The 21941-nt window shown below is 34.3% G+C and overlaps 1 protein-coding gene and 1 non-coding gene across 2 annotated transcripts in view; one reads left to right on the forward strand and one right to left on the reverse strand.

The window, feature by feature from the left end:
- The window catches only part of LOC123554156 (uncharacterized), a 51130-nt gene extending 31760 nt beyond the window's left edge, over positions 1-19370 (forward strand). Inside the window, exons 9-14 of the mRNA XM_045344095.2 lie at positions 13554-13728; positions 14708-15282; positions 15650-15846; positions 17301-17409; positions 17760-18017; positions 18165-19370. Coding sequence (XP_045200030.2) covers positions 13554-13728; positions 14708-15282; positions 15650-15846; positions 17301-17409; positions 17760-18017; positions 18165-18199 — 1349 coding nt within the window. The 3' untranslated portion in view covers positions 18200-19370. The remainder of the gene's footprint in view (positions 1-13553; positions 13729-14707; positions 15283-15649; positions 15847-17300; positions 17410-17759; positions 18018-18164) is intronic.
- On the reverse strand, positions 13851-13922 carry Trnah-gug (transfer RNA histidin (anticodon GUG)). The gene has a single exon. It is a non-coding gene; the product is annotated as a tRNA-His (tRNA).
- Positions 19371-21941: the final 2571 nt, after the last annotated feature.

Raw genomic sequence — 21941 nt, forward strand, 5'->3', positions numbered from 1 at the left:
AATGTTCAGGGGAGATAACTATACAATTATGTTTATGGTCTGAGGCCTCAGCACATAGTACAAGATAAACAGATACTACAAATATATAAGTATATATAAATAGCCATATTCACGTACAGAAACGCAATTCATTATAATGATATTTATAAAAATTATATCTATTTACAATTATTGACCAATTAGCTTTTGTATAAGTGACCAGTGAGCTTTAATTTTCCCAGCTTTATCTGTTTCGCTATTAATTGAAGAGGCAAACTTTAAACTATTTCTTAACCCTTGCAGCGATGGAATGGTTTCTTTTCTTTTACACAAAAAAAATATATCTTTTTATTTCCAGACTCAAAATGTTAAAAGTTTCTTCTTGGTTTTTAGTATATCCTAAAATAAAAGACTTATTATCTACGTAAAATTTTACATCAAAGCGTTTAATTATATTCGTTATATCTCCAAGTAATGATTGTATATAAGTACACTCCCAGAACAAATGAAGCAAAGTTTCTTTTTCTAGTTTGCAAAAAGAACATAATTCTGTTGTGGATATCTTCATTTTATACAACAGAACATTTGTTCCTAAAATTCGATGAACAATTCTTGTTTGCAGCCATTGTAAGTAGGAATCATTACTAATTTTTAAAAACCCAGCCATGAATTTCTTCCCATTCTGAATTATGAATTTCAAAAATATTCATCCATTTATCATGACAAGTAGGAATGTCTCTGTTTCTAACAAGAATATTGTATATATGATTCGTTCCTTTCTTAGAGGATAAGATAGGTTTTAAATACAGTGGTATAATAGGAAATTCACATTCAATATTTGCATCGCTTTCATTTGATTTTACCGTTTTCATTAGTTTATTTAAGATATTTCGAATTGCTGCAAATACAAGGAAATTGATATTTATACCAGTTTTTCTTTCCAATTCTACTCGATCAATTATACTGCCATCTGTATTCATTATATCTTTCACGAACCTTATTCCTCTTTGATAAAGATATTTCATGAAAACAGGTTTCTTATCGATTTGAATCAATGATTATAAAACAGTGGCGAATCTAGAATTTTATTCATTGTGTCAGTTGGAAAAACATCAATGAAATGAGAGTACGAGCACAGAACATCTTCCAGAAAGGGTTTTTAATTTGTTTTACTAATATATCAACGTAATCTTTTCCAAAATTAAACAATTTTTCAAAATGTACAATATTATTTGTTAGACTATAACATTTATTTGATTGAACTGTCAATACTCTACGTAACCACGTTAATTTTAAACTTTTCATATAAGATACAATATCAACCATTTTAAGACCACCCTCGGCATAACTTTTAACTAAAACTAAACTTTTATTTTTGGTGGCCTTGCCAAAGAAATTCATAGAATAAGGTATGAATTTGCTGCAACATCTGTGCTGAAGGATTTGGTAAGGATGTAAAAAGATGCGTTAATAACGGTTAAAGAAGGGATTTTATTACTGTTATTTTACCTATTGGAGTAAGTTGTCGTTTCTTCCAGTATGAAATGCTGCTCTTTATTTTGTCAATTTTCTCTTTGAAATTAATTTCAATCATTTTTTCTAAGTCTATATGAAATGTAAGTCCAAGAAGTTCAAACGCATGTGTATTCCAATTCAATTTCCATTTTGTTTTAATTGATCTTGTAGTATACTTGAGAGATCCTATCCAAACAACATGTGTTTTTTTCAAAATTTACTTTTAACCCTGAATATTTTGCGAATTCATTCAAAATGTTTAAACTAGAGTTTAATGAATTATCTGTTCCATCAAGGAGTATAGAGGTATCATCAGCAAACTGACTTATTTTATATTCAACGCCGTCTATAACAATACCTTTTATGTCTTTATTATTTCGAATTTTATGTGCTAAGATCTCTGCGCATAATATAAAGATGTAGGGGCTTATTGGGTCTCCTTGACGACAACCACGTTCAATCCTAAAGAAATCAGACAGAAAACCATTTAACTGCACGGAAGTTTGCGTATCTGTATAAAACAATGAAATCAATTTTCTGAACATAGGACCAAACTTAAAGAAATCAAGAGTGTTATTAATAAAATCAAACGATAAGGTATCAAACGCCTTCTCAAAATCAATCATCATTAAAAGACCTGGTATATTATTATTTTCAGTAAAATGCATAATGTCATATATTAGACGTGTATTTTCGCCTATAACCTTCCTTTAATAAATCCCGTTTGATCTGTATTTATAAGAATATCTAGTACCGATTTTAACCGTTTTGCTAAAGATCCTGAAGCTAATTTATAAACAGTGTTTAGTAAAGTTATAGGTCTCCAGTTTTTTAAGTACTGTTTAGGTTTATCTCCTTTAGGTATACAAATAATAATGCCTTGTTTTTGTGTAGTTGACAATTCACCTTTCATAAATGCATAGTTAATAGCTCTTACAACAAAAATGTCCAATTTGCTTCCAAAAAACTTTAAAGAAGTTTGAAGTAAACCCATCTGACCCCGGACTTTTATCATTCTTCATATTTTTTAAAGTTTCAGAAACCTCAGTATAAGAGAGAAAACCTTCTAAACTATTTGCTTGTGCATCGTTTAATTTAGGTATATTTACACCGGTTAGATAGTCATCTAGATTTGTCACAGTTATATTATCATTCTTAGCATATAACTTTTTATAAAAGGTTCCAGCTTCTTTCAAAATTTCTTGTTGATTGTATATAACAGTTTTGTCATCTTTTTCCAAGAAAGGTATAGTTTTAGAGGTATAATGGTTTTTTTCTAAATTACAAAAATATTTTGACGGTTTCTCTCCGTCATCTATCCATTTAGCTCTAGAACGAATAAAATATCCTTGCATTTTTTCTTGTCTTAAAGTTTGTAATTCTGTTTGAAAAGTTGACAGGAGCACTTTACTATTTTCACAAAGATTTTCTTCAAGTTCTTTTATTTTGGAAATTAAATAATGTTCCCTTGTTTTACGACCCTTACTTTTGTAACTTGAATATGAAATAGTCTGTCCTCTTATCTCCATTAAAAGAATTTCCAAAAAAAGCTGATCATGTATTGTAAATTGCAAACAGTCGTTACTTATTTCGCCAATATTAGATAAATTGTAAACTGGTAAACAGTACTGTAATTTAACTTCTTCTATTTTTTTATTTATACACTCAAGATAATTAATATCATATAGTAGTGAATTATTAAACTTCCAAAGACCTTTGCCGTGTGTAACTTCCTCAAAATTTAAAGACAAAATAATTACTGAGTGATCAGACCTATAGCTTATGTCAATAGTACAATTTCTAACATGTGGTAGAAATCTTCTGTAACAAGAAAAAAATCTAGTCTCGCCTGTTGCAGAGGATTAGTTTCTTCTCCATGAAAATTTACGTATAACACCATTCAATTCTCTAAAGGGATCATATAAATGTCTCTCGTTTACAGCTCTTAATAAAACTTCTCTAGCTTTTTTATTATTATCTAAGGATCTATAATTGTAATAATCTAGGTCAGTGTTTAAAACAAGATTAAAATCGCCACACCATATGTATGTATCATTTCCAATATTATCAATACTCTGAAAAATGTATTCATAAAAAGATGGTTTATCAACATTCGGTCCATATATGTTTATTAAGGTGAAACGTTTTGAATCAAAACTTAAGTCTAGTATAACATAATTACCTTCAACATCATACAATGTATTATAAATATTGAAATCTATATTTCGTTTAAACAAAATGCCCACACCTCTAGAATTTGTTTCGCCAAAGCTAAAGAAACATTCTCCATTCCATTCTGTATACAAAGTTTTATTCATATCAGCTGTAAAATGCAAATCTTGTAAACAATATATATCAGCCCCCATCTCTTTCAGAAAACAAAACATATCAGCTCTTTTTCTACTGTCACGTAAGCCTCTACAATTGTACGAAATTATTTTTATGTTACCCATTGTCATAAATAACACTTAAAAATTGTTTTTCAGAACCAAAGTATACATTGCATAAAAGGTACAGTTCTCTGTACATAAATATGACATTCATTGTAAAACGTAGGAAACAAGAAAAAAAATACAAAAGAAAAAAAAGTGATAGTATTTTATTTGTAAGAACCATTTACGGCATTGGAATGCGGAAACGGAATTTTAGCGTTTTACATTGATGTTTATATGCTGCATTGTGAAACTCATATTTTAACATATATAACCATCATAACAATTTATTTCCCAATTAAAAATCTCCATGAAAAAATTGCATTTATATAACTAAGAACCAATTAAATACCATACAATTGTGAAAATATGCGCTGTACTTAATTTACAAGGTATTTACACCCATCACCAAATGCATTCTATTAATGCATATATGTACAATATATATTAAATACTAATACATTACTCCAAACATAATTGTTTTAATGATTAAAGTACAAAAAACTTCAAAACCTGATTATTTCATTTCTGAGCATTTTGTTACGGGTTTCTCTCCACGCACTGATGTAAACAGGTACTGGACATTTGACCCGTTAGCTTTGTTTGGCAGTGTATGTTATATTACTTGCAAAGTCTTAAAATAAAAATTCGCTTGAAGGGAGGTAACAAAAATATTAAAAGAGTCTTAACCATACATCATCGAATAATGAATTGAGCGAAATTTCAGCCGTTGATCTAGACCTCATTTTACGGTTCAATGAAGTGATTTTGGACGTACACGTCAGTGATCACCATAAGTGATCGCTGTGAATTCTTTTATTAAAGCATGTACTAATAAGCTTGTCTCATATTTGGTTATTATGAACAAATCCAGTCTTCAGTCATTTTCATTGTGGCATTGTATGCTTCCATATCTGTGCTTCCGTAGGACCATCTGTATTTGTTTACCTATCCCAGTAGCACTCTTTACATGCCGTGTGGCAGCATGAAAGGTAATGAAATATCATCGCGGCAAAACCCTCAAAGTCTCCCTGTAAGGGGATAAGTTGTCGCCCTTGAAGGGTAGCCGTGTGTTTCTACGCTCTCGACAAATTATGTGAAAATAAGACTTTTAGGCTCTTATTGGTCTTAATTTTGGACAGTGTGAATTATGAATGTGTACGACATAAATTGTGATTAGTTTTGTGAGGATTGACTTTAAGAGGTACTTTCTATTTATGTTTTTTCTACTGAAAATCAGTCGGTTAGATAGCTACAATACCCATTGTTCTCGTTCGCCATCTTACCTGAGGATCTATTATCATAACATTACGAACTATTATGTAACAGCAGTGGACGTTGTACTGGTGTTACGCTACATGATTTTCGAACTATACTGCGGGGAATAAATTGCGACTCTTAGCAAAGAAATATCAGCTTTACCTGTCAATACATGTGTATCGTGTATATGTGTGTAGTTGTGCGACTGATACGTAATGAGCTTAAGTTCTACTCCACAAACGACATCATCAAAGCGTGAACTCTCGTCTCCTGAAGATTTGTCTGACATCAAAAAGTACAAATTAGCTAGCCCAGAAAGCATGCCTTTGACCGATCAGCAAAGTACTAACTCTGAGCTCTCACCAACGGGTGAATCCGCGAGCAAAGTGCATCAAGTCTTTCTCGCCTGATGACTTGACCTTTATATCTAATCAACTATCAGACTCTTTTAAGTCCCAGATGCAGTCTATGGTCCAAAGTCTGGTCTCAAGTCTTGTTCCAGAAATAGTTAATCGTCTTAACGACAAAGTGCATGATAAAATACAAACACTGGAAGCTGAGAACGAGCAGCTACGGAGCCGCGTACTTTCATTAGAAATGGAACAGGACCGGGCACACCAGTACAGCAGACGAAATAGTCTCCGAGTATCCGGTATTGCCGAGCAAAGCGATGAAGACACGGATAATTTGATACTGTCGGTAGCCGAGCCTGTTGGGGCGTATCTGACCATTGATGAAATTGACCGGTCACACCGTGTAGGTAAATCCAAGACTTCAAGTGACCGATCCGGCAATCCGAAGCCACGAGATATACTTGTCAAATTTGGCACTTACAGATCCCGTCAGAAACTATATAATAAGCGCTCTAAACTGAAGACGAGCGGATATAGCGGCTGCTTTGTCAACGAGGACCTTACGCGCAAACGTAGTCTCCTACTGTATCAGGCGCGAAAATTGAAACAAGAAAATCTCATTGCTGACGCTTGGTCGTCTGATGGTTCTATTCTTGTCCGGTTCCTTGACAACAAGATTCGTGCGATTGATTCGATTGATGAACTTAAAAGTTCTTGTAGACCTCGTTCTTACGCCGAGGTTGCAAAATCGCCAAGACAGTGATGACTGTACACGTTATCTTAGTTGTGATGTATACTACAGACACAGCTTGGGACATTCGCATGCCGATGCGCTTAGTTAAACACGTGATTTCTCTTGCATTTATCGCATAAATATTCTATTATATTAACATGTTACTGGTATGTTGGTTGAATTTTGTTTATACCTTGTCTAAATGCACGGGATTTACCCAATACCGAACGTATACAAAAGTAGCTACTGTATAGCAATTTTTTATCGCATTTTTTTATTGCTTTTTGTCCTTTGCAGGGTTGCCTCGCATAGTAAGTGTATTGACTATGACAGTATTTAATTGTTTTGGTTCAAGCCGGTAACCTCCCATGTAGCTTAAAAATGTTTAGTACATCTGAAATATCGAACATGTATTGCGTTTTTAAAGGTACATGGCATTGTATTAAATGTGTTGATTATTTTAAATAATAAGCCATATCGAAATCTTGGTTAAATTCAAACATTTATAAATTGTATATTTTTGATAGAATGCATATCTCTGTGTATTACTAGTATGGAAGTTCTATCTTTTACGTACCACAGCTATAAAGAGAGATAGTCCCAACAACTCCAATGCATGTAAGCGTTATCTTTATCTGTTTTTCATGTACACTGCTCAGTGTTGACTTTATGGTATTGAACTCGTTGGTCGCTGTTTTTATCATATGTTAAGAAATTACCTAATACTGCACACAATTGCATTTATGCATGTACGGGTACTCAAGACCAAAAGCCCGTACTATATTTTTACATTATTATGATTTGTTAATTGTTTCACAAATGCGCTTATTTTCTTACTATTCTCATTTATGCATTGATGAAATATCTTTGCTGCTTATTATGGGTTAAGTAAGACTACTTTAGACTAAAAGCACTTACTATATTTTTGCATTTCTTATTGCAAATTGGTTTAACCAGTACACGTATTGTCTTGTTTTTCTCAATCATGTACTGATAAAAATATCATGTGTTGAGAACCATCATAGTACTGAGCACAGTTGTATACATGTATGACTACTCTAGACTACAAATACGTACTATATTTCCACATTATGTATTATTAATGGCTCTAACCTTCTTGTTATTTTCAATTATGCATTGATAAAAAATGTTTTCATATTTTCACCTCTTATCATGGTTTAAGAACCTACCTAGTACTGCGTACAGTTTGTACACACGTACGATGTCTACATAAAACTACACGCACGCACTACAAGTCTACATTATGTATTGACAATTGGTTTAAACCAATACACTCATCTTCTTGATATTATAACCTTGCATTAATAAAAATACTTTTCGCTGCTTATCATGTATTAAGAACCTATCTAGTACTGCATCGAATTGTATACATGTATTACTACTTTAGACTGCAAGCACGCACTATATCTTTACATTATTTATTGTGAACTGGTCTAACCAGTACACTTGTCTTCTTGATATTCATAAAAATATTCTTGGCTGTTTATTATGTGATAAGAACCTGGCTAGTACTACACACAGTTGGATACATGTATGACTACTTTAGACTACAAAAACTCACTACATATCTGCATTACTTATCTTTAATAGTTTTTATCAACTTGCTATTCGCAGTCATGCACTAATAAAAATAATCTTCACTGCTAATTAAGTGGTAAGAACCTATCTAATACTGCACCAAAATGTATACATGTATGACTACTTTAGACTACAAGCACGCACTATATTTTCATATAACATATTGTAAATTAATTGGTTAGCCAGTACTCCCTTGTCATTCGTAAAAATAGTTTCTCCGCTTATCATGTGTTATATATGAACTTACCTAGTACAACACACAGCTGTATACATGTATGACTACTTAAGACTACAAGCACGCACTATATATAACTTACTGTTAATTGGGTTAGTCAGTACTCTTATCTCATATGTTATTCATAAAAATAGTTTCTCCGCTTATCATGTGTTTTGAACTTACCCAGTACAACACACAGCTGGATACATGTATGACTACTTTAGACTACAAGCACGCATCACATTTCTACATAACTTATTAATTGGGTTAGCTAGTACTCTTATCTTCTTGTCATTCATAAAAATAGTTTCTCCGCTATTCATGTGTTAGGAACTTACCTAGTACAACACACAGTTGTATATATGTATGACTACTTTAGACTACAAACACGTGCTATATTTCTACCTTACTTATTGTTAATATGTTTAACCAATCATGCACTGATAGAAATATCATGTGTTGAACCTACCTAGTACTGTACATAGCTGTATACATGTATGACTTCTTTAGACTACAAACACGCACTATATTTCTACATCGTTTACTGTTAATGGGTTTAACCAGTACACTTACCTTCTTGCCATTCTCAATCATGTATTGATAAAATATTTTTCGCTGCTCATAATGTGTTCAAAACCTACCTTGTACTGCACACAGCTGCATACATGTATGATTACTTTTAAGATTTGTGAACTTGTATGATTACTTTAGAGTACAAGTTCTCACTTTATTTCTAAATTACTTATTGTTTATGGGTCTAATTAGTACACTTACCTTTTTGCTATTGGATTGATAATAATATTTTTTCGGTCCTTATCATATGTTCAACACCCACCTGGAACTACACACAGCTGTATACATGTATGACTACTTTAGACTACAAACACGCACTACATTTTTACTTTATTTACTGGTAATTGGTCAAACTAGTACACTTAGCTTTTTGTTATTCTCAATCATGCATTGAAAATTATATTCCTGATGTACTACCTCTTTTATGACATTATCTTCGAAAATTTTACCTAGAAGTTGAAAACATAGTAACATAGTATGTTTTGATGTACACTAACTATTTAACGATACAAAGACCGTTTCTTATCGATCTCATGTATTATCAGTTTTATTGTTCAATCATAGTTTCTTATTTCACACTTGACGAGAGGGCAGCTTGTTACTGTATATTTTTCATGGCTGGCGAAATAGCATTCATCTTCCTTTTATCCGGAGTTACATGACTCATGGTATCAAAACCAATAGGAAGCCAGCCTTGCCAAATTACGTTGGAATACTCAGATTTAATTTATTAGTTCATTTTTGTATTTTAATATGGGTTTTAAATAGACCACAATACGCATTTTCATTTTGTAATAGTGTCAGTCACACAAGGTCGGTGCTACTAAGTACTTCTTCTGGTGTGCATTTCTTAAAGAAGAAATTCGTCATATCAGAGTTGTATCTAGAAAACACCAGGTTTGCAAACAGCCTGATAGCCCTATTAGCCGTACTTATATTTTTAACGTTGACTTTTTATTTATTACTGCTCTCTGGAGATGTTCATCCTAACCCTGGTCCTTTAGTCAATATTGAGGAAACGTCGACTGACAGCGACGTGTCTTTTAATTTGTCACATAATTTTTCTGTTGTGCATTACAACGTGCAAAGTCTTTTACCAAAACTTACATTAATTCAAGCTGAACTTTCTCATTTTGACATAATGGCCTTTTCGGAAACATGGTTATCGCCTGATATTACTAACGATCAGCTCCTTTTACCAACTTTTCAACTACCCGAACGTAAAGACCGTGACTTGGGTGGTTACGGTGGAATTATTTTATATGTGAAAAGTTCCTTGTCGTATAAACGTCGGTATGACCTCGAAATTATTGGAATTGAGTGTATATGGATTGAAATTCTAGTTCATAAGAACAAGAAACTTCTTCTTGGCTTGTTTTATCGCCCACCTAATTCAAATGCTTTTACAGATCAACGTATTGAAGAATCTATTGACTTAGCATACAATACTGGAATCGAAGACCTAATTATAACTGGGGACTTTAATTTAAATCCAGCCAATACTACTTCCGCTAGGAAACTTACTGCTTTATGTACCCGGTTTGGGCTTACACAATGTATTGATGAGCCGACACACTTTACCGAACATTCATCATCCATTATTGATCTTTTCTTACTTCGTAACAAAAGCTCCCTCCTTATATGTGGAGTTGGAGATCCCTTTTTAGAGCAGAATATTCGTTTTCATTGTCCCATATTTGCTTTCTTCAAATTTGTGAAACCAAAATCTACTTCATTTAAACGACATGTATGGCTTTATGACAAAGGCAACTATAACGACTTCCGTCGCGAACTCTCTATTACAGATTGAAATGCTTTGTACAATCAGGATATTAATGTTTGGGTGAATAATTTTACCTCGTATTTACACGACCTTTGTGAAAGATTTATACGTAATCGAACCGTGCGTATAAATCCACATGAACCTAGGTGGCTAACATCATCGATTAAATGTCTGATCCGCAAACGTAAACGCTTATACCGCCGTGCTCGTTTAACAAATCTTACTTCTGACTGGAATAAATTTCGCACATTACGCAACCAAATTATATCTGATATCAAACTTGCAAAAAAACAACATTCGGATAAAGCTATTGACTCTCTATTAAATAACCGTGGCAATAAGTCGTGGTGGTCAGTCATTAAGGCATTTATGTCACCAAGCTGTACTAATTCCATACCACCTCTACAAGTTAATTCAGATACATTGCAGGATGATGTTGAAAAGGCCAATGCATTCAATAACTTCTTTGTTGCTCAAACAAAACTAAACGCTGATTCTCAAGCTGATCCCCAACCACCTCACTACAATATTAGTACCCAATTATCTAATATACATTTTGAACCTGATGAACTTATTCCAATTTTGCAGTCGCTTCCACTTGGAAAGGCCACTGGTCCCGACCTTATAAACAATCGTATTCTAAGGGAAGGAGCCGATCAGTTAAGTGTTCCTTTAAGCTGTATTTTTAATAAGTCTCTCGAGGAAGGAATATTTCCTACTCAGTGGAAATTAGCAAATGTATGTCCTGTTTATAAAAAGGACGACCCATCACTGGTTTCAAATTATAGACCAATTTCTCTTCTTTCTACCATGAGTAAAGTTTTTGAACGTGTTATGTACAAACATATTTTTAACCATCTAGTAGTTAACAATATCCTTACAGAGTACCAGTCTGGATTCTTACCTCGCGATTCTACAACTAACCAGTTGACATATTTATATCATAAATTTTGTGAAGCTGTGGACTCTGGTAAAGAATTGCGCGTTGTATTTTGTGATATCAGCAAAGCTTTTGATAAAGTATGGCACAAGGGACTACTTTTAAAACTTAAGGCAATTGGACTGTCAAATAAAGTTCTTTCCTGGTTTGAAAATTATTTGTCGAATAGATATCAGCAAGTACAACTTAATGGTAAATCGTCAAGGTCGGCCAAAATTGAAGCAGGAGTTCCCCAGGGTTCTATTTTAGGTCCCCTACTATTTTTAATCTATATTAATGACATTGTGCGCGATATTCAAGCAAATATAAGACTTTTTGCTGATGATACCAGCCTGTCGATATTAGTGGACGATCCTATTCATGCATCAAATATTCTTAATAGTGATTTACAGAAAATAGAATTGTGGGCTGAAACATGGCTAGTTACTTTTAATGTCCAAAAGACAAATTCTATGATAATATCTAGAAAAAATAACAAACCATTTCATCCACCAATAGTCATGAAAGATCAGCAAATTGCTGAAGTAACTGAACATAAACATTTAGGACTATTTCTTTCTAATGATTGTACATGGCGTTCACATTTTAATTATATCCTGGACAAAGCTTGGGGTAGAGTAAATGTTATTAGGTCACTCAAATTCAAACTTGATAGAAAGTCATTAGAAACTATTTACTTTTCTTTTATAAGACCTCTTTTGGAATACAGTGATGTTGTATTTGATAACTGTTATTTATATGAAAAACAAGAATTCGACAAAATTCAGACTGAAGCGGCAAGAATCGTGACAGGTACAACCAGATTAGTATCACTTGAAAAACTTTATCATGAAACAGGCTGGCAGACGCTTGAAAATAGACGTTATATTCATAAACTCACATTGTTTTACAAAATTCAGTATTCTCTTGTCCCTGACTACCTAAACTCTCTTATCCCTACGAGAATTAGCGAACCCAGATATAACTTACGTAATCCAGACTGTATCCCCACCATAGCAAGTAAAACGTCTTTGTTTTACAACTCCTTCTTTCCGTCTACAATAAGAGCCTGGAACTCATTACCTGATGAATTAAGAAATGCCCCGTCCTTGAATATATTCAAGAACCTTCTAAGTAATATAAATAAGCCACCACAAGTCCCCTCTTACTTCTTTCTCGGTCCAAGAAAACTTCAAATTCTCCATACCCGCTTGCGTACCGAATGTAGCGCATTGAATGCGCATCTATTTGCAAGGAATATTGTGGATTCACCGCAATGCCAGTGCGGAAGTGAGGAATCGAATTTTCATTACTTTCTCTCTTGTCCGTTTTACATTGATGAAAGAAATATTCTACTGGATGGTGTAAATTCAATTTCTTCGGATATTGATATTACTACTGATTTATTACTCTATGGCAGTTCCTACCTAACAGATGATACAAACACTACAATATTTAAATTAGTCTATAGGTTCATTGAGTCTTCTAAACGTTTTGAATAATATTTGAAATATACCATCTGCCCATTCTCGTCAAGTCTTCATGTCTCACACTTATTATTTTCACTTTTTTTTACAGTTATAATAATTGTTATTACTTCATGACATTTATGGAAAATTGACTATTAGTAATCTCATATACTACCCTGAATGTGTAACTGTTTCATACAGGAAAAGATCTATATAAGCCTTAGGCTTTCGATCCTATCCTAAGCGTTTTTGTGAATTCTGTTGATTGTATATGTATTTTGTAAACTATCTCGCTAATAAAATATGTTTAAACCAAAGTCTCCCTGTACTTGGACTCGTTGTTGTTGTTGTATTTTCTTGTCGTATACGCTCATGGGGTCAGTTCAGTGTATCTGTATACAAAGTTCCGCTTCAGAATAAACCGGGTTTTGCTCATTTCATTACAGAAATTTCTCCTGTGTAGACTTTATCAAAAAGCGAGTCTTGTATTATTTTAATTGGGTGCATACCATTTTAACTATCTTCTTAAACGCCACCTTTTCATTTATTACATCCCACTATTCTTATTAAACATACATCAATATATCTTCTTGTGGTAAGCTGCAGTTCTTTGAACATGTTATTTAATAATTTCATATAGATTTAGATTTTATATGTAAGTGTCTTATGACATTTAACTGTATATACATTATAAATATATAAATATTTTTCTTTTCATGAGACTCGAACAAACGGGCCTTCCACCTTGCCCAGATTGGCGAAGACGAAGAAGTCAAAGTTAAACTCCTTGGAAATAACGACAGTAAAACCATTGACATTGTCACCGGTCAAATCGAGGAAAACCACGAAACTGATGAACAAGCTGTTCGATTTTCTGTTTATGAGAAGTCGGCAAGGTGACAGCTGCTTTTTCAAAATTTATATTTTCTACTAATTTCACAATTGAATGGAGAAAACTTTGCAGTTGTACTCGGAAAAAAATGTTCAGCTGTGCCGAGACAGCGACTGTCACAGACGTTGCCGTGACCAGGATTCGAACCTGGGTTGTCGCGGCCACAACGCGAAGTACTAACCACTATACGATCACGGCTATCACCGCTGAACTGATTACAGTGGTCTCGTATTTCATTAAGTATTTGAAACACAATAATACCAGAGTAAGCCACTTCAAATACTTAATTTTCTGTTACAGTATAAACCAAAGTCTTGCTGATAAGAACGGTTAAAATCACTTAAGCATTACAATTTAAATGTTATCATTTGAATTTCATCATTTCCTTCATGTAAAAAGAGATTATCTTTAAACCGCAATTCAGTTGTTAAATTATCGGCTTTTAAATCGTTCTAAAGCCGTTTAATCTTTTTGCGTTTATCTAGTTTTACCCTAATGGTATAATGTTTATCAAATGACCAACTATTGACTTTTTTTAAGCCCTCTATTATTTTATTTCCTTATAATCGAACATTTCTAAAATTTGATATTGTCTGTCATTCTGATAAATGAAACTGAAATTATGTCTTCCCGTCATTGAATTGTAACAATAAAATCATGCATAACGCATGTCGCATGTAGTACAAAAAGGTCAGTTATGGCTCAGCGCACTCTTTCAATTAAACCAAACACTATAAAACGAATTGAATCTTAAAAAGTATAAAGGGAGATTTAAGTACATAGATAAAATACTGGGGAGTTGGACAAATTTATACGTCTTACTTTAGTGGCAGCAAAATAAAGCGTGTGTAATAAAGGCAAAATGGGGATACAACCTTACTAATTACTCTCGGATATAATATGTTACAAATTTTATACTAAATGTCCAGCCTATCATTAATGAGTTTTTGAGCATTTGACACAAGAATCTGCTTTTATTGTAGGCTAATTTCATTAGAGACAAAGGGATCGCTTAAGTACAGTGATGTTGAAAATGTCACGAAGTCATTCGTTAACTTCATAGTGAAGCATAAGGTCATGCTCAGCATTTCTCAAGATCCGCGCAATGTCTACTCAATCCTTTTTACTGCCATGGTGGACCACCCACATAGAGAAAAGAATCATACCGCAAACCAAGCATATAAGTATTTCACAACAAGTTACCGGAAAGAGCTTCAGATTTACGAAGGTGATGTGGTGGCTATATCATTCCGTGGAAACGTCGATATCCCCGACAGAGAACAGTTGATATACAGTTTCCATGGCTGCCGTGGCATCAGGAAACATTTTGATATACAAGTTTCTAACCCGATGAGCCAACGGTCACTCCAATCTTACCACGGAGCGTTACAGTTTTTCACACTGAAAACACCGAGGTATTCCGGATTAGATAGATCGCTGGCTCCCTGTGCCAAGAACGGATGGGAACTTACAGCAGAATTTCCTCTACTGTTACCAAAGTACTTGAAGTCAACGCCAGTCATTATCAACAAGGCCCCAGTCTCTCTGAGGTTCCATGGTACGTGAAAGATTTACAACAAATGTCGCTTATGTCATTTCACAGAAATATTAGGGCAGTAACCTGGATTTTTCTTAACATGAGACTAAAAGTAAAACATTAATTCAGTGGTGGAAAATATATTTTAGATAAAACTTATTTAGGGCCTATGTTCTAATATTTCTTAAGCTTATCCTATGTTCCTTTTCACAAACATCGTTGATACAGGAGATAAAGTGTAAATAGATTCCCGCTAATCTTGCTTAAAATTATTATTACCGTAATCTTCTAAACGTAAAATATACGTGATACAATAGAGCATGTCGAGCCATAAAATTCGTCTATAGTTTTCTTTATTCCGTGGAGAATACCTGCTTTAATATTTTAGAACCACTTACCGTTGATTTCATTCGTACTATATGTTCTGAGTTGGTGAATGAATGGACACAGTTTGCAAAAGCTCTTGGTATAAGCCATGCTCGAGTGCAAGCCATTAAACAGCAGCACCGTAACCAAGTGTCAGACAAGGTTCTTATGGACGTCATAATCAACTGGATGAAGACGCAAAGAATTTCACAAGACAAGGTATGTCCGTTAAAACGTGATAAAAGCTGTGATGAGTCCGTTGGAGAAGTTTACACACCTATGTAGCTAAACTGATGCATGTAACACCAGATGACTAGCATTCACCCATCCCCGACCCAACTGTTTACCAAAACAGAAATGATGGGGATTGTAATTACACTTGTAAAGGCATCGCTGTAAATATTCAGAATGTAACAGAGTCGGGGAAACAAATCTAGGTCGTATTAAGTAAAAGAGATTTGCAAAGAAAAATAGAAACGTTTAGTGCTTACAAACTTAATGATGATATTAATAAAAGTTTATTTAAAGATTTGTTACTCGTGTTTCTACGAACAAAATAAGTGGAGGCTATAAATATACCTATTTGACAAAATCTTCTTCATTCTTTTATTCAATACACATAAAATGGTGCGTTCTGAAAACATTTATGTTGCTTAGTTTGATAGTTTTTGTAATTTTTATGCCCCCGAAGGGAGGCATATAGTTTTTGAACCGTCTGTCTGTCTGTCGGTCTGTCGGTCTGTCAGTCTGTCGGTCTGTCCGCAATTTTCGTGTCCGGTCCATATCTTTGTCATCGATGGATGGATTTTCAAATAACTTGGCATGAATGTGTACCACAGTAAGACGACGTGCAGTGCGCAAGACCCAGGTCCGTAGCTCAAAGATCAAGGTCACACTTAGACGTTAAAGGATAGTGCATTGATGGGCGTGTCCGGTCCATATCTTTGTCATCGATGGATGGATTTTCAAATAACTTGGCATGAATGTGTACCACAGTAAGACGACATGCAGTGCGCAAGACCCAGGTCCGTAGCTCAAAGGTCAAGGTCACACTTAGACGTTAAAGGATAGTGCATTTTGATGGGCGTGTCCGGTCCATATCTTTGTCATCGATGGATGGATTTTCAAATAACCTGGCATGAATGTGTACCACAGTAAGATGACGTGCAGTGCGCAAGACCCAGGTCCGTAGCTCAAAGGTCAAGGTCACACTTAGACGTTAAAGGATAGTGCATTGATGGGCGTGTCCGGTCCATATCTTTGTCATCGATGGATGGATTTTCAAATTACTTGGCATGAATGTGTACCACAATAAGACGACCTGTCACACGCAAGACCCAGGTCCGTAGCTCAAAGGTCAAGGTCACACTTAGACGTTAAAGATCATTTTTCATGATAGTGCATTGATGGGCATGTCCGGTCCATATCTTTGTCATTCATGCATGGATTTTAAAATAACTATGCATGAATGTGTGACACAGTAAGACGATGTGTCGCGCGCAAGACCCAGGTCCGTAGGTCAAAGGTCCTAAACTCTAACATCGGCCATAACTATTCATTCAAAGTGCCATCGGGGGCATGTGTCATCCTACGGAGACAGCTCTTGTTGTTGTTGACTTTGGAAGTTTGTTCGAAGAAATACATATATACGTGTATATTATTTCCTCATACAGGTAACACCTTTGATTAACGCCTTAAGGATTTGTAACAGACACAAGCTAGCGTCAGAACTTGCTCACAGACTCTCTGCACAGAAAGTCAACAGGTCAAAAACAACAAGAGGTTAAACATTTAAACTGTAGTTTTTTATGTGTTTCCAACACTTGTACGAGTAACCTTTTCAAGGATTGATTTAATTGTAGATACCATAAGTAACAAATGAAGTAAGATGTAGGCACGAAAGTCATATGAAAATTTCACTGTAATTTGGAAAAAATGCTGCTTTAATTTTTCCTCTGTTGTCTGCTCTTTGACTATTCATATGATTTCATTGACTTCAATTTTTTTCGGTATGTTGACGTGGAATGTTAGTATATAGAAAGTAATAAATTATAAAAAAAGAAAAAAACAATGACTAAGCACTTTTGAACGTGTACAGTCGATGAGGTAACTGTAATGCAATTCACTTTCAGACAAGAGCTTGCAGAAGGCATTTTCAGTGATATCTAAAAGTAGTTCGGTTATCGCTAAATGGCGTCAACTGTTACATCATCTTTGTCAAGATGACGGTAACCAGGTGATTGACGTTACCAAGGAAATCGATGAAAAGTACAATGATGAGGTTACTAAATGCCAGAGCGCCCTGTTGCACTGGAAAACTACGGCACCGGCTCCTTCTGTCTGGACACTAGTTGATGCATTACGGGCTAATAGATGTAATATCGTTGCAGGTGAACAAATTATCATTATTCTTTGTTGTTGATAAAAGAAAACTCTTCTCTAACATAAATTGTAATTAAAAAGAAAGACTACTCAATGATAAACACTTGTTTGACTTTCACTTGCGCATAAAAATGTTGCTATTTTGTTTTTATCAGATACTATTGTGACCATGGAAGCGAAAAGGAAATAATTCGTTGCAAGTTACACCGTCTGCAGGATATACGTAATCCAGCTGAATCATCGTCTAAAGGAATTAAAGCATTTTCAGGATACTACACAAATAATATTGCAGAGACTTTCTGAGCTTAGAGATTGAAAATATTTTGCTTTTATATATGCTGGTTACATTTAATTTATAAATTTGTTTTCTCACAAACACGCCACAAAATGCAGTAAAGTATAGATTAATGCGCCTTTACCAGAAAACAGTGATTTGGTCCGCAGAAAATCCCATGGAAGCTCAGCCGATCAAAATATTTTTCATGAAATTCCGCGGGACTTTTGCAATATCACCACTATTTTTCCTGGTTGTATTCCTCTAATATTATTAAGGTACCAAAGATACGAGAGCTTTGAGAGATGCTCAAAGCAAACATAATTTCTCATCGCCCAGACAGGATCAAAATCCCACAGGATCAAAACTTTTATAGTTAAATACAGACGGGGTCTTGTCGCCCAGTTTAAATTTTACAATGAAATACTGTGGAGTTTAATATTTCTTTTCACAGTAGTTTGTCAGTCTGGGATTCAAATTTCACAGGACCTTTAATAGTATGAAAATCCCATATTAAAGCTTTACTTTCATATACTAAGTATTTTTAACTGTGAAGGGGTTGATTTTTAAAAAACAACATGGAACTGAATGGGAAAACAGCGTGGACGATTCCTGTTTGTCTGTAACAAAAATAACTCTATCACGTCACGGTGTTGGAATCAGACGAGGGAGTAAAAGGTGTCTAATAGTCCTACTTTGAATTAATTCTGTAGCGAGGAAAAATTGCTGGCAGGAAAATTTGGTTTGGTTCAACTCTATGAAGTTCTGTTATATTTAACGTCCAGACAAATGAAAAGAAGTCGAGGTGCCATCAAATGGACTGTAAAACGAAAAATATGTAAAATATGCAACAGTTAATATATTGAATACATCTCTGTGTAGGATATTTCATCCGAAACATCCATGTATACGTAATTCGACGTCTATTACCCATACTAATTGGTTAACAACTTCCGACATTAAGTGGTTGCTACTTATTTTTCTATTGAAATGATGTTTTTTTTAAAAACTGAATTATGTGCAATATTTTAAATCTGTACATTAGCTGTTATGTTTCATCTGTCAATTATAACTTTAATTAAATATATTTTGGGAGTTTTCTTCATTGTTTTGATAAAAAAAAGGAAAATCACGACAGAAAGCACGCAATGTTGTAAATGGAAATGTAACTTTGAAGCTGTATCGGAATGATAGAAATAAACTTTAATATCAATGGGGTAGAGGAGTAATTACAAAAGTTTATATGAAAAGTAATAACACATACATGTCTTATAGCTATCTAACTTTATGTAATGGGTGTATTTGTTCCTAACACAAATCTTTAACTGAATGTACGAAAAGTGAAAAACGTCATAAAATGTTAAATATGACTGATAACCTTTGAATTCAACAGACGCTTATAAGTGTGAACACTCACCATAACAACAGACGCTTATAAGTGTGAACACTCAGCATGGGACTTGAAATCTCCACATCTTAATTCGGTATATCATACAACCACTGTGCTAATGAGGCCGTTCGAAGGACTTACTATCTTCAAATTGGAAGTAAATAAGTTTCTCCTAATTAAGACCCACTTCGCCGAAGCGGGGGCATATTTCTTTGCACCTGCCGGTATGTCAATTGATAGGTCGGTCGGTCTGTCGGTAGAGTGAACGTTTTCTGCCCGAAACTTGAGAACCATTTGACCCGGAACCTTCTTTCTTTGTAGCATAATTGGGCTTATCCAGTAAATGACCCTTATAGTTTTTGGGGTCAGTAGGTCAAATGTCAAGATCATAGGGGCCTGAAACTTGAAAACGGTTTCCACCCAGTAACTTGAAATTCACTTGACCCAGAACTTTTTATCTTTGTAGTATGATAGGGTTTTACAAATAAATGTCCCCTATAGCTTTTTGGTTCAATAGGTCAAGGTCACATGGGTCTCAATCCTGAGAATCAATAACTTGAGAACTACTTGACCCAGAACATTCAAACTTGGTAGCACAATAGGGCACAAATGGTCCCTATTTGATTTTAGGGCCAGTAAGTCAAAGTGGGGTTTCCCCCAATAACTTTAGAACCACTTGACCTAGAACCTTCAAACTTGACAGCATGATTAAACTTATAAAGAAACTCTATTAAAGAGTCAGTTAGTCAAAGGTAAAGGTCACAGGGGCTTGAACCTTGGAAACAAATTGCTAAATCACTTGACCTAGAACCTTAAAACTTACAAGAAGCTTCGGCTTATTAAGTAGATGACCATTATTATTTTGGGGGTCAATAGGTCAAAGGTCAAGGTTACGGGGACCTGAACATTGAAAACAGTTTCCCGTCAATAACTTGAAAACGTACTCGATCAAGACCCTTGAAACTTGATAGTATGCTTCGGCTTATGAAGTAGATGACCTTTATTTTTTTGGAAGTTAATAGGTCAAAGGTCAAGGTCACGGGAACCTGAACATTGAAAACTATATCTCCACGTTAACTTGAGAGAACCTTTAAACTTGATTCATCTCATCGTCACGCAATAAATGTTTCATATTTTCGACTTAACAATAATATTTCTCCATTAAGTATGCGAAAAGAGTGATACACCGATAATATTTAGTTTTATTAACTCCTGAACAATTGCTGGGACAGCATGCGTCTTGCGCTGTGTCACAAGGAAAAATGTGTCTTCGCTCTGAATTATGTTTAAACTGCATTTCTGTGTTGTTGATGTTGTTGTAGTTCTGTGTTAATTAACATCTTTGTTCCTTCTCAATAGGTTGGCCGTCGTCAGTGGATGTTAATCGTTTACAGTCGACGACATTTTTAATACAAATTCATGTCGTTTTCAGAAACCAGTCGATAACTGGATTTTGGCGATAATTAGCACATTACTTAATAAATTATATTGTCATAAAAATATATGTTAGTCTAGTCCAGTTAAGTGATATATAAGGGTCCCCATTGTAGCCCAAAACAAATTTGTAGATGATGATAGTGATGAAGGCAATGGCTAAACAACAACGATGATGTTTGAGAGCTTAAACTAACAACGGTTTGTTTTCTGTATCAATATCAAATTGAATAAACAGAAGAATTATTTAATTCAAATAAATATTATCTTAACCGTAATCAATCAATTTAGATTAACAAATCGAATTATACATTAGCAATGCTTAAGAGCAAGTCCTACTATGTGAACATAAATCGCTCCAAATACCAAAATCACATATCGTAAATTTCTTCAATTCAAACACAATTTATTAAGCTTCATTTAAATAAGTGGCTAAAATAAATAAGCACTTAAGATAAATTGGTTGGGGTAACTGATATGAACTATTGAGACTTGACATATGACCGAACGATAGGGTTTAATCAATTAAAATAAGATTGTTTCATGTACCCCGGTGGTCTTCTCTTTAAATGTTTTCTTTATATTACATGTGAGGTGGTTTACTTCGATTGAAGATTTCACTGACTAGCGCTTAAAACAATTTTTCTTGATAATATATGAATAGAAAAAAAACTTACGGTAAGGCATAATGAATGTTTATGTACAAATCATATTTGAACTTAATGTCAAAGCGTTGTCTCCTTTACCAGAATTCTTGTGATATACATTTTGTTGAATTAAGACGAAGTCGAGGCAGAAGTGCTTAAATTCTTTGACTCCCAGGTATGTCTAGCT

The sequence above is a fragment of the Mercenaria mercenaria genome, chromosome 15 (genome assembly GCF_021730395.1).
Source record: "Mercenaria mercenaria strain notata chromosome 15, MADL_Memer_1, whole genome shotgun sequence".
NCBI classification, from domain to species: Eukaryota; Metazoa; Mollusca; class Bivalvia; order Venerida; family Veneridae; genus Mercenaria; species Mercenaria mercenaria.